General features: G+C 40.4%; 1 protein-coding gene across 1 annotated transcript in view; it reads left to right on the forward strand.

Annotated features, from left to right (window-relative positions):
• Window positions 1-9,234, forward strand: part of Tasp1 (Taspase 1) — a 60,591-nt gene extending 51,357 nt beyond the window's left edge. Inside the window, exons 7-10 of the mRNA XM_080275035.1 lie at window positions 319-475; window positions 2,446-2,589; window positions 8,379-8,530; window positions 9,019-9,234. Coding sequence (XP_080131161.1) covers window positions 319-475; window positions 2,446-2,589; window positions 8,379-8,530; window positions 9,019-9,234 — 669 coding nt within the window. The remainder of the gene's footprint in view (window positions 1-318; window positions 476-2,445; window positions 2,590-8,378; window positions 8,531-9,018) is intronic.
• Window positions 9,235-13,573: the final 4,339 nt, after the last annotated feature.

Genomic DNA, 13,573 nt, shown 5'->3' on the forward strand with positions numbered 1-13,573 from the left:
ACAGCCCCACAGAAGCGGTTGCTTACCTGTGGTCAGTGAGTCTGTTCTGGCAGACAGACTGGAGTTAAGCAATAGCAGTACAGTAACAACTTTTTCCATATACTGTAATTGGTACAGGTACCATAAATTTGACAAGACCGGCAAATCAGCATAATAGATGCCAGTAGGAGTGGAACTTGATAAGCAAATTTCTGTAATTTACTATTTACTGGTGGGGGAAAAAGAGAGAGAGAGAGAGAGGGAGACCAGGGGGGGGGCAGCTTATAATGAGAATTTTGTGTAATTTGTTTTTCCATCCTTTCATTTCGTCTCATACAGGGTGGGTTGCTGGACACAGTTGGTGCAGTATGTGTGGATGGGTCAGGGTATGTGGCGAGTGCAGTGTCATCTGGCGGTCTTCTGCTTAAACACACCGGGCGAGTGGGTCAGGCTGCAGTGTATGGCTGCGGCTGCTGGGCAGAGAACAACTGCGATGGTAGGACCCCGTGCTTTGACACCCTCAGTCATATTCTTGTTCACCCTAGAGGCTCCCTTAGCACCTCCTCCTTTGCAGTGTGTTCTGCTTACATCAGCTTATTTTCATATATGGTAATTATGTCTCTGATCATGACACATACTGCTTTTAAAAAATATTTCATATGGAGAAATAGCCTGTATTGGTAAGGTATTAGGGAGTCTCTGTAACCCCTTCAGTTTAGTGATACATTTTTCATTGTAGGCTATTCTTGCTATCTCCAGAGAGTTTTATTCTGCTAACTACTTTGAAAGTAGTTAGTTATAGCCTTCATTTACACCATCCTGCAAGAGGTCTCCCAGAAGCAGAAGAATACTGTCTAGAGGTAGCAGAATAAATAAGTAAAGCACATCACCCAGTTAAAATGGTTTACTGATGAGAATACAGTCCCTTGTGTGTGCAAGCTTGTGCAGGTTTGTTTGTATGTTTGTTTTGTTGTGTTTTGAGCCTGATGTTCAGAGTTGAAGGTCAATGTTTTATTCTGACAAAGCTTTTAACCCCTTCAGTGCTGGTGTCTTTCATATTTCACTTTGTTACCATTATAAACTCAGCTTAGAACACTGTTGATCATTAACACTAAAGAGGTTTGAAAAAGAGAGTGAGCGCTAGAAGATTAGTATTTCTTGTGTGTTTGCTATAACCTTCATGATATTGGTACTGTAGCACTTGCACATGCACACCTCTAGTCAAGTTAGGACAGAAGACCATATCAAGCATCAGAAAGACCATTAGGAAGCATTGTAGCACCTCTTCTGAAGTGATGTATTTTGTATGTGACACTTTTAACTCCTTCCATATTGTGACAGCTTCCTTGCTTCATGTGTGCTGCTTTCTGACATTTTATTTAAGCTTAGGTGTGACTTTGAACTGGAGGAGTTTGATATAGATTTCAGTAACCCGTTGAGTATAGGAGGTCACCCTAGACTGCATCAGATCATTTGTGTGGTAGGCAGAAGAAATGCAAAAAGATACCACGGTACTGGAGGATGCAACAATCTCTTAATAAGACTTAGTTTATCATGAAAAAAGGATGTCATAACCTAATATTGTTTGGAAGTAATCCAGGCTTCATTCAAGGCATAATTATAAAATATATAGAGTATAGAGAAGACCTTTGTTTAGAAGGGACAGGCTTTGCAAGCTGTCAGCCATTGGTCTTTTATATATATATATATATATATATATATATATATATATATATATGTATATGTATATACAGAATAATAATCCACTCACTCGATGTTATGCTGCTGTGGGTGCCTGCCTTTTCCTCTCTTCCTTCCTTCCTCTTCTGTCTTTCTTTCCTTCATTCTTTCCTCCTCCTTCTGCCAAAGTGTAACTTTACAATTTCTCTTCTGTTCTCTCTTCCTTCTGCCTGTGGGTTACTTTATACTGAGTGACAATCCAAATGTTTTCCTGTACACCAGGAAACCATTTACTATGCTGGATGGTAACCATATAACCATATTATGGCACCTGGTGGCTTAGTGAGTAATTAGGCACTCCAGTCAGATTGAGCTGGTGCAGGTTTATATGTCCTAGGGGTTGTTTGGGTTCATTGCTTATATAATGCCACTCAGGGATGAATGAGGCTGGTCACTCTCATCTTATATGTCAGGACCAGCTTACCTAGCCTCGGGCTCCTATGCTCCTCATGGGGAAGCATAGGATTGGATGATGGATGGATGGATGGAATAATGACAAAAAAGAAAAAGAAATAAAAAGTAACTGATCCTGTAGCTTAATTGTGGAGTGGTAAAGTATTAGAAAGCTTGTACATAATATATACTTGTATTACAGTATCTTAGGATAGGCTGTATTTAATCATTAATGTTTGAGAACAATATTGAGATCCTGTCAGTAATTTTTTTTTTTTTTTTTTTTTTTGTCACCTGGTGTGTGGGTGTGTTAATGATGGTGGTGTGTGTCAGGCAGTGGTGTGAGCGTTGGAGTGAGCACAACGGGGTGTGGAGAGCATCTCATACGCACCATGTTTGCCCGACTCTGTGCCCGAGCTGCCATCACCCCAGAGCTGGGCGCCAACATCTCTCATGCCGTCACCACGCACTTTCTTGGTATGATTCCCTTCCCCACTTGGCAACATACTTATACCACGAGTTTTTACTGAATGTCTAGGAGTGGTGCAGTCACATACTTCATTTAATTTCAGGCATACAAATTTAAGTGAGAAGTATTTTCAGCTCACGATTGAAAAGTTAACCCATTCCGTCAGATGGCATAGAGTGGCTGAAGGTAGTAAAATGTCCAGTGCTCTGAAGACCTTGGTATGCAGCAGAGAACTGAGTTTGGAGGCTACATAAAGATATGATAATATGTTAATGCCTGTATAAAGGTGTGGCTTTGAGACTTGGACAGCATTGATCGGGGTGAATATCCACATATTTTTTGAAAAATTCGTCTTACTGCAAAAAACTGCAAGATATTTCTGGCTGATCTTATGCATAGAAGGAGAGGGTATGGGAACTTAAGTTCAAGTACATAGAAATTCCTACATGAAAAAATGATTCTGTTAGTTAAAGAAAACTGCAGGAGGATGCACTTACCACTCTGGGGTAAATATTTGCACCCTCTGTAGTGAATATCTGCAGCATTTTTTTTTAACAGTATGGCTGCTTCTAGGTGGCTATCCTTGTACAAATGGCCACATTACCAGCTGTACCTCCTAGAAGCAAGAAAGGGTCAATGTGGCAGCATCGCAGTTTGTGTATGTGTGCATTTATATGCTTCAGCCTAAATGTGCACCACATGTGCACAACTGCCACATTTACCCCATATCACTGCAAGGAGATAAAGCTGGAAATGTGACTGTCTGCCTTTAAAGTAATGATAAAATGATAACTTAATACCTTGTGGTAATTATGTTGTAGAGATCACCAGAGTTCTAAGATTGGGGGAGATTACTATGAATGAATGAGGGGACAGATTTGGGGAAAAGAAGGAAATAAGAGAGGGAATAGATGGGAAGTGAAGAAACTGTGGAGAATTTAAGGGAAAGGAAATGTAAGAGAAACTAAAAACAAAAAGTAAAAGAGGAAGGAATATGGAAGAGAAGGGAGGAAAAGAGAAGGAAGTGAAGGACTAAGGTGGAACTGGAAAGGGATCCAGAAATGGGAGTAACTGATTGGAGGAAGAAAGGACAAAAAGAAGAAAAAGGGGGAATATAATGAAGAGCTAGAACTGAATGAAACAGAGGGAAGGAAGGGTAAGGAAAAGATGATTGAGGGAAGGATAGGGAGATAATGTTGGGGGAAGGTAACAGTCTCCCCAGACAAACCCCCACCCACTGCAGGCCCCCATCCCATACCATCCTTTTCCCCCTTCTCTCCTTACCTCCCACCCTCCTACCATATGTCAGCCTTGACACCCCCCCAACTCCCACCTCCTTTCTCTCCCCTCCCTTATGCCACCCCCTACCCCCTCCTGAGGCCCCATTTATTTAAACCGATTGTGAGTAAAAGTGAAGATATTAGAGTAGATATTTATCCCGGTTGATAAAAATGATTGGGGTGGATATCTGCCTGGACGAATGCATTATTTATCAAAAACTCATAAAGCATAGACATTTTTTGACTTAACAAACTCACGATCAACCACTGATCTACCAGCACCTCTGTTTGTGTTTTGTTTGAATTGTAAAGATTTCCATACCACCAGATGTTGCAAGTGTTATGTTTGGGTTATGATTTTTCAAGCACCCTCAATTGCACCTTCTTAATGTTAGTGCATATTAACAGTAATTACATATTGTCAGTAATATGAATATACAGTATATGGGGACATGACTAAGGAAGACTTGCAGTTTAATGAGATGAAATAGAATTTGAAATTATTGATTTTGTAAAGGCCTAAATAGGCATATGTGGATTTTCACTCCAGGAATATTGTTGCAGATATTCACCTTGGTTGACAATAATATGAATATATATGGAGACATGACTAAGGAAGACTTGCAGTTTAATGAGATGTAGAATTTGAAATTATTGATTTTGTAAAGACCTAAATAGGCATGTATGGATTTTCACTTCAGGAATATTGTTGCAGATATTCACCTTGGTTGACACTTTAGAACAAGTGTGAAAATCAAGTGATAGCAGTGAATATGAGACTTAAGAATATGTATGCTGCACAGGTTGAAGTACTGTATAGGAGCATGAGTCAGCCTCCTCCTGTTAAACTCCCCTTAATACATGTATTTTGACACCTTTTGTAACTCTTTCATTGGCTTCCTAAGGATAATATACCAGTAATTTAGTTCAAGAAGGACATCATATTGGAGGGATAATAATAACTTTAATCAGCCCATTTTGCATGATGTTGATAATTTACTTTATTCTTGTTACCATCAAATGATTGTATGAACCTCTTCACGAAATTTGAAGTTTTTGTATTTTATTATTGCTACTACCTAGGTGTTATTCAGTTATGGAGAAACCCCTTAAAGTGAATGGGTTGATTAAAAGGATATATAGTCTCCAGTTATAAATAAAATAGTTTGACTGCAGGAAGAAAAATGAGACATCAATCATTGTGAAGAAGTTAAACTCAAAGGGACCTCTGGTAATCTATCTATCTATCTACTGCCAGACGCCTCAATCCCATTTGGGGTGGCCACAAACAAATCGCCTCCAAGTCGCCCTGTCCCCCGCCATTTCACTGCCCTGCTCCCAACTCACACCCCCCTCTCTCATATACCTCTCCACCCCATCCCTCCATCTCATCCTCGGCCTCCCCCTCCCTCTTTCCCCCTCCACCTCACTCACATACACTCTCTTCGTCAGTCTTTCACCCTCCATCCTCTCCACATGGCCAAACCACCTCAGTGTGTTCCTCATAACGCTTCCTATCACATCCACATCAACACCACAACGCTCCTTTATATCCTCATTCGTCAGCCTATCTCTCCAAGTGACTCCACACGCTCCTCTTAAATAACTCATTTCCACTGCTCTCACTCTTGACTTGTGTCCTTCCAACAACGTCCAAGCTTCACTTCCGTACGTTAGAGTTGGTATCACAATACTGTCATGTAGTAACTTTTTCACTTCCATGCTCACTTCCCTGTTTCTTATCACTGCTTTCAAGGAACCAGCAACCTTTCTTCCCTGCTGTACCCTTTCAAGCACTTCACCCTCCAAACCTCCATCCTTACTCATCACACTACCCAAGTACTTAAACGTACTCACATTTTCCAATTCCTCACCATCCAACCTCGCTGTACATTCACTGACTTCACCTCTCTCAAAGACCATCACTTTACTCTTCCCTACATTCACCTTTAGATTCCATTTCTTACACACTCTCCCCAACTCATCCACCAAGCCTTGCAGCTCCCCTTCGTCTTCATTCAACAACACAGTATCATCTGCAAACAACAGTACAGGGAGTTTCCAAACACTATCCTCTCTCACCAGGGCCACTCCAACATCCACTACCCTACCTTGTACCTCTTTTATTACCCCATCCATGTACAGATTGAACAACCATGGAGACATGACACATCCCTGTTTCAACCCAACCTTCAAAGAGAAAAATTCACTTAGTTCACCATCCACACGCACTGCAGCCTTCGCACCATCGTACATACTCTTCACAGCATTCAACAACTTTCCATCTACTCCATATATTCTTAACACTTTCCACAATCCTTGTCTATCCACCCTGTCATATGCTTTCTCCAAATCCATGAAAGCCGCATACAACTTCTTTCCCTTCTCTAGAAACTTTTCCACTAAAGATCTGAGAATGAATATCTGATCTACACAACCTCTTCCCTTCCTAAAGCCTCCCTGTTCTTCTCCAACTAATTTCTCTGTTCTTTCTCTAACTCTGTCAATAAGTATCCTACCATACACTTTTCCTATTATACTAAGAAGACAAATGCCCCTATGATTACCACACACTTCTTTTTCCCCTTTTCCTTTGTACAAGGGAATAATTATACCTGACTTCCAATCCTCCGGGACTCTACCTTCCTCCCAGGCCAATCTGCACATCTTCCACATCCATTCTACTACTATCTCTCCCCCATGCTTCAACATTTCACCACACACTCCATCAATTCCTGGAGCTTTCCCTGATTTAACTTTCTTCATTGCTTCCACAACTTCTATCCTACTGATTTCTTCCTGTCTTCTCACCTCCTTCCTTCTCCCTGCCATTCCCCAGCCACTTATACTTGCATTACTTCCATCCTCTACGTTCAACAATTCCTTAAAGTGTTCTCTCCATCTGCTCACTTTTTCTTCCTTCTCCACTAGTAATCTACCATTTTTATCTTTCATTCCCCTGCTAACTTCACTTCCACCCTGTCTCAGTCTTTTCACCTCTCTCCAGAACATTTTCTTACAGTCCCTCCACTTTACACTCAAATTTCTTCCAAATTCCTCATCCACTCTCTTCTTACTCTCTCTTACTAATCTTTTCACCTCTCTCTTTCTTTCTACATATAACTCTCTCTTCCGCCTCTCAACCTCTTCCACGCCCCTATTTCTCATCCATTCATTGTATGCTTTCTTCTTTTGTGCCACAGCCTGCTTCACCTCTTCAGTCCACCACTCTGTTCCTTGCACCCCCCTCCGTCTTCTCTTCCTTCCACACACCACATCACATGCTGCACATATTTCTTCTGTAAATATTCTACACACACCTTCCACGTCTCCCATCTGCTCCCATTCATATTTGTCCAATCGTTCCTCCACTTCTCTCTTATACTTTGCCTTTTTCTCATCCTCTTGTAACCTTTCCACTCTCCTTGCCTCTACTCCTTCCTCTCGTCTTTCCCTTCTTCTATTCCTCTAACTTACTTGAACTTTAATTCTGGCCATCACCAAGTAGTGGTCAGAAAGTCCACTCCCCCAACCTCTATAAACTCTTGCATCCATTACACATCTTCGCATCCTTTCATCCACACACACATAATCAATCATTGCCTTCCTTTCATTCAGTTCACCACCCACCCTTCTCATCACTCACCATGTATACCTGTGGATCATTTTATGCCTGAAGAGGGTATTGGCTATCACCAACCCCCTCCCTGCACAAATGTCCACTAATGCACTCCCATTCTCATCTATCTCAGCAGGCACACCCCACTCACCAACTATTCCATCCACCTTCACATTCCCAACTTTACCATTCATATCACCAATCAAAAACACTCTCTCATTCCTTCCAAACTTTTCCATGCACACTTCTACATTTGTCCAGAACTCTTCTCTCACTCTTCTAGCACGATCTTGCGTTGGCGCATACACACACACAATTGCCCACATTTGTATTCCAACTTTCAACTTTACCCACACAATCCTTGACCCAACTGATCCATACTGTCTTATGCTCCTCTTCCATCTTTTACTCACAACTATACATACCCCTTCCTTTGCCCTCTCATTCTCACCTACTCCTGCACATATACTCCATCCATACTCCCATTCTCTCACACTTTCTCCTCTCCATTTTGTTTCAGTTATTCCACATACATCCACTTTCGCATCCTCAAGCACCTGGACAATCTCTCTCTCTTTCACCTCATCATTCGCTCCCCTTACATTCCAGGTTCCAATTACAATGTCCTTTGTCCGGTACTTGGTCGTCATCGTTTGGTCAGTCCTTGTCCGAGGCTTATTGTTTGTTTTTTTAGTTAGTTGTTTTCCGGGGAGGGGCACTAACCCTCCGCCATCCCTTTTAGTCACCTTTTACGACAAGCAGGGATACTGGGGGAGTATTCTTGAAAAACCCCCCTACCCCCAGAGTGTGGTAGCCTAGTCTTGGGCCTGTATACATCCAAGGAAGTAGCTAATAGGGGATTGACCAATACTGTTATAATTTTAGGTGTTATTTTCAGAGTCTGGGTTCCTAGAGGGTGTTCACCCAAGAATGGCAGGTGCATTGATCTTGCGTCATGACCCACAAGCAGGCACCAGCGACCTTTACTGGCTCCACACCACCCGCACCATGGGCGTCTGCTACATGACCACACAAGATCGCAAGCCACAGGTGAGGTTACACTGCTACTCTCACCCTCTGCTCCGATGACTTCTTTGTCCCATTTCTCTCTGTTACATTATACAGTTAGCACACATTATCATTCCTGATTAGGTTTCTTGGCTAGTAGAACTTAAGGAGTAACAGAAGCATGTTATGTAGAAGATAAATGCTGACAAACAAATACTATAGCTTATTGCTGGTTCCATTATAACTGTTGTACTCTGTGTATCTCTCTGATGCTTTGCTTCCTCCTGGGAACTGTCCCACAGGATTTTACAGTGACAGAAGAATCTCCTTACCTCTCATCCTTAAACTTTCCTCTTTCTCACTCAGTCATTCTCCTTTATGAGCACTGCTGTATATGAATTGTCATAACTCACTATTCCCATAATCCTGGAAGGCCTGTATGCTCACCACTCTTCCCATCTCTACATATCACTTCTCATTTCTCCGCTTCCATCTCTCCTTGTTTACTCCTCCATCTACCATACCCCCAGGCCCAGTTCTCAGAGTTGGCAGAGGACAAGATTGGAGTGTCTGTGAACCTCCAGAGCAAGTCGTTTGGGGGCCCTGGCGTGATCCCTGTCCCAGTCACCACCCAGGAGGAGCCCCAGGCAGGGCCCTCACGCGTGGGCAGGGAGGAGGAAGAAGAAGAGGAGGAGGAAGAAGGGGGGAAGAGTGAATCGAGTGATGAAGAGGAGCAACCAGGGTAACAGGGTGAGGGAGAGAGAGAGTGAGGAAGGATGGAAACACAGGAGCCTCAGAGCTGTCTCAAAACCCACTCACTTGTACTGCCAGGTAATGTCAAAAGAAGTTTGTATTTTGGTAAGTAAATAGTGCTTTGTTGTTATTTCCCATTTTGGCCAGGTTTTAGTCAAGAATAATGATTTGTTCTTAATTGAGACAAAGCGTAAATTTCCGTGGTAATGATCTCGAGTGTTACACTGCCATTTTGATTGAGATGCAGCTTTTCAAATTCAAGGAAAATTTTTATATATACTATAGCAAGTTGAGATCTTTTGGTATGGTTAGCATTTTGTACTTGATGTTTGATACTGTGTAAGCTTGATTATATTTAGGTATTGTGAGAGCCAAGTTTTATATAAGCTCTCCCAGGTCACTATCGCAAATTTTGGCTCGCTAGTGTTTGTCGTAGATGTAAGGCTCAGCCACAGCCGTCACTGCCAAATGTGCACAGCCACATCATCATAACAGTATTTTCCTCAGCATTTCCATAGTCAACACTGAATTCTCTGAGAGTGCATTATAAGCCCAGGGCATGGCAAGGAGGCTATCCTTGCTCCCACCACTCCGTGGCCTGTAGTGTTGTGGCCTTAAGGAGGCTCCCTGCTTCATCATCCTTAGCTGGCTATTTCAGCATATGATGTACTACATGGCTTGAACTTGTGTAGTCCACCCATGTTAGGTGTGTGCAAGCCAGCTGCTATAAGTCATGCATACACCTTGTTATTCTCTTGTATGTTGTGCTAATTATATCTACTGTACATTACAAAGATGTTAATAGCATTAAGAGAATACCAGAGAGTAATATGTAGGTCAAAGTAAATTTTTAATTTCTGCATATGCTGCAGTTATATTCTTTTATGTGTTATTCATGCAAACTATATCCTTATAAAGAAGCTTTGAATAACATGTAAGAGAGCACTATGGTGCACTACATAATCAGACTGCTAAGGCAGAGATGTAAGGGAGCCTCTTCAGCCAGCGATAGTACAGGCACGGATCCACTACTGCCACACAGGAACCATACACTACCTCAGTTGTGCCACCACCAACCAACAGTCCCCTGCTACCCAAACTAACCACTCAGCCTTCACCCAGACTGGCCATTTGCCCACCTCTCGGTGTTTTGGACTAATGTTTGTAAATGATTTTCACTTGTGGAACTTCGGGCATGTACAGTACTGTTTGATTCAAATTTGAACTGACATATCTGTTATAATTTATTCTTCTTGTGATGGAACTGCAAGAGTTTTATAATTTGTACAGTTTTGCAATCTGACTTTGAGAGTAACATATTCTTTGTAAATTATTCTTACTGTGATAGAACTGCAGGTTTGTTTTTACTTGTTTGATTTTATCAGTCAGTATTGATACTAATATGTCCCGTGAATTATTGTTTGCTGATGGAACCACAGGATTGATTTTGCCTCTTCTGTTAATTTACAGTAGTCAAATGTAAGACTAGTACATCCTTTGTGAATAATGTATTGCAGGCGTGTTTTAACTCATTCAGTTTTGTAGGTAAATTTTTAAAATGCCTGTAATATTTCCTTTGTTAATCATTTTCAGCTTTAGAACTGCAGGTCTGTCTTTGCCTGTTTGGATGTTGGAGCTTCATTTTTACATTAAAATCCATTTTCAACGTTCTCACCGAAGAAAATCACAATTGTGTCATTACGTGTGTGGGTTTTGCACCTCAGTTATCAGTATACAGTATTTAAAAACTGAAATTGCAGTTAGCATGTGTATGAATCTTTCAAGTATCGGTATATATTTAATTTTTTTCTTACGCTTCTGTTGCTTTAGAAAATTGGTATGGTTTCAGTTTCCTGCATCTTTATGCACAGTAACCCCTTGAAGACAATGATGTCCTTATTTTGTTCTTGCTACTACCACATTATTTTATTCAGCTTAGGAGAGCCTCCTTCATATTGTCAAACCTCTTCGGTTTGAAAAGTCTCTCCAACGATGAATAAGACTGTGTCAGTGGCAGGAATGAAATATATAAAGGTCATTGTACTTACAGGGTCCTAAAATTAATAAGTGTTCCATCAACTTTATATATGAAATACTGTTGCCCTTTTCTCAAATGATTCATGCCACAAAAAGTGAGTCCAAGCCCAAGAAACTGCAGATGGCCAGGAAATACCATAACAAAGACGGCAGACATTAAGCCATTCCATTATAAGTGAGGTAAACTCAGTGTGGTCTTGCATCTGCCACTGCCAGCATAGTTGAAAGTTGTATGATGGGTATTTTTAATCCCTTAGTACAGTGGTGTATTACTGATTTTATTCTTGCTATTTTTAGACACTATAAATTCAAATTTAGGAGACTTTTTGAACTGGAGGAGTTGCATGTAACCTTCATTAACCCCTTCAATATGAATCCATTCCTAAATTGAATAAAATCATCTGGAAGTAGCGGGAATAAACAAAATATTATGGTACTGGTTTCAAGGGACTAAGATGCCAAGTGGAGTTTGTACACAGTATTATGCATGGTAAATAGAATGGATGGTTTAAAGAAAAGTTATGCTTGCTTAAAAATATATTAATGGGTGAGTTTTAAAAATTTTGCTTGGTTAAAAAGTATCTGATGGGTGACTTTTAAAAGATTATTCTTAGTAAAGAATAATATGGATGAGTGTGAAGGAAGTATTATGCTTGGTTTAAAAGTAATCATTGTTATGAATGAGTTTTAAGAAAAAATTGTGCTTGGTGTGAGGGAGAGGTAAGGATGAGTTTTAACGAGAGATCATGCTGGTTTAAAGAAAAAAAATGTATGATGGATGAGTTTTAAGATGGCTGCCGTAATCTTTGTTGTGGTGTGGACTGATGCTGAGCGTTGGTAAGGATCATCGGGGAACTGCTAGTGCTCAGGGTGGGCTTGCCAAAAAAAAGGTGCATATGACCTTACCTCCTTTCCCTCATTTCCCTTGGTCATTCCACCTACTTCCCATCCATGTGTGTCTGTGTGTGTGTTTTAGTATAGGTGGAGGGCATCGTGTGTGTGTATGGGTTTTGGTTGTTTATGCGAGTTCAGGAGTAATGTTTTAAAATTTGGTATTGATGTGAGAGCAGTTGATTTAGTGTTTCAAAAGAACTGCAAGACCTTGTTGTTAGTGATTGTGTGAAATAAATGATAACAGGACTCAGGAATGTTAAAATGAGATGCTTGTTTTGTGAGTTGTTATTTTGTATTCATTAAACTAGACTTGCTGTCACAAACCAGTGGACACTCATTCAAGTGGTATTGAATGAAAATAGTCCAGTGAAATTCTTGTCTTTCATCATCATCATCATCCTAACATTTATTCCCTCTTAAGGATGGAATGAGTTTGGGTCAAGAAGCAGTACAAATTAAGTAAAAACATGCTAATCAAAAATTACTTGAAGTTGATCTAAACTGTTTTGCTTGTCTTGATCTGTTATCATTGCCTAGTCATTTGTAGACACATATCATAAAATACTACAGTATATAAAAGGATAAATTGTGCAGTGATTTAGCATGATGATGTAGTTTAAATGTGAGTTTTAGTGCTGCTTGTTTGTCTTTATCCCCTCAGCTTCGTACATTAGCATTCCATAGTTATCATTTTATGTGCTTGTTGGTTACTTGTGTACCTGAGACTGTTGATGTACGAGTGTCATGATTTTTGTGGTTTTGTATATATCAAATACTCCATGAAATATCAGTATATGTGTGTGTTCTATTTTTCTGTGCGTGCTTGTGCTGGGTTTCTGTATATGTATATGTTTGTGTGATAAGGATGAGAATATATACATGTGTGTGATAAGGTTGAGAATGTGTACATGTGTGTGTGTGATAAGGCTGAGATGTATACATGTGTGTGTGATAAGGTTGAGAATGTATACATGTGTGTGCAATAAGGTAGAGAATGTGCACATGTGTGTGTGATAAGGTTGAGAATGTGCACATTGTGTGATGAAGTTGAGAATGTATACATGTGTGTGCGATAAGGTAGAGAATGTGCACATGTGTGTGTGATGATGTTGAAAATGTGCACATTGTATTATGAAGTTGAAAATGTATACATGTGTGTGTGATATAGCTGAGAATGTATACATGTGTGTGTGATAAGGTTAAGAATGTATACATGTGTGTGTGATAAGGTTAAGAATGTATACATGTGTGTGTGATAAGGTTGAGAATGTACACATGTGTGTGTGATAAGGTTGAGAATGTATACATGTGTGTGTGATAAGGTTGAGAATGTATACATTGTGTGTGTGTGTGTGTGTGTGTGTGTGTGTGTGTGTGTGTATTTACCTTTTTGAATTTACC

Source organism: Coenobita brevimanus, chromosome 60 (assembly GCF_032717465.1).
Source record: "Coenobita brevimanus isolate Jiangsu-jjx chromosome 60, ASM3271746v2, whole genome shotgun sequence".
Lineage (NCBI taxonomy): Eukaryota > Metazoa > Arthropoda > Malacostraca > Decapoda > Coenobitidae > Coenobita > Coenobita brevimanus.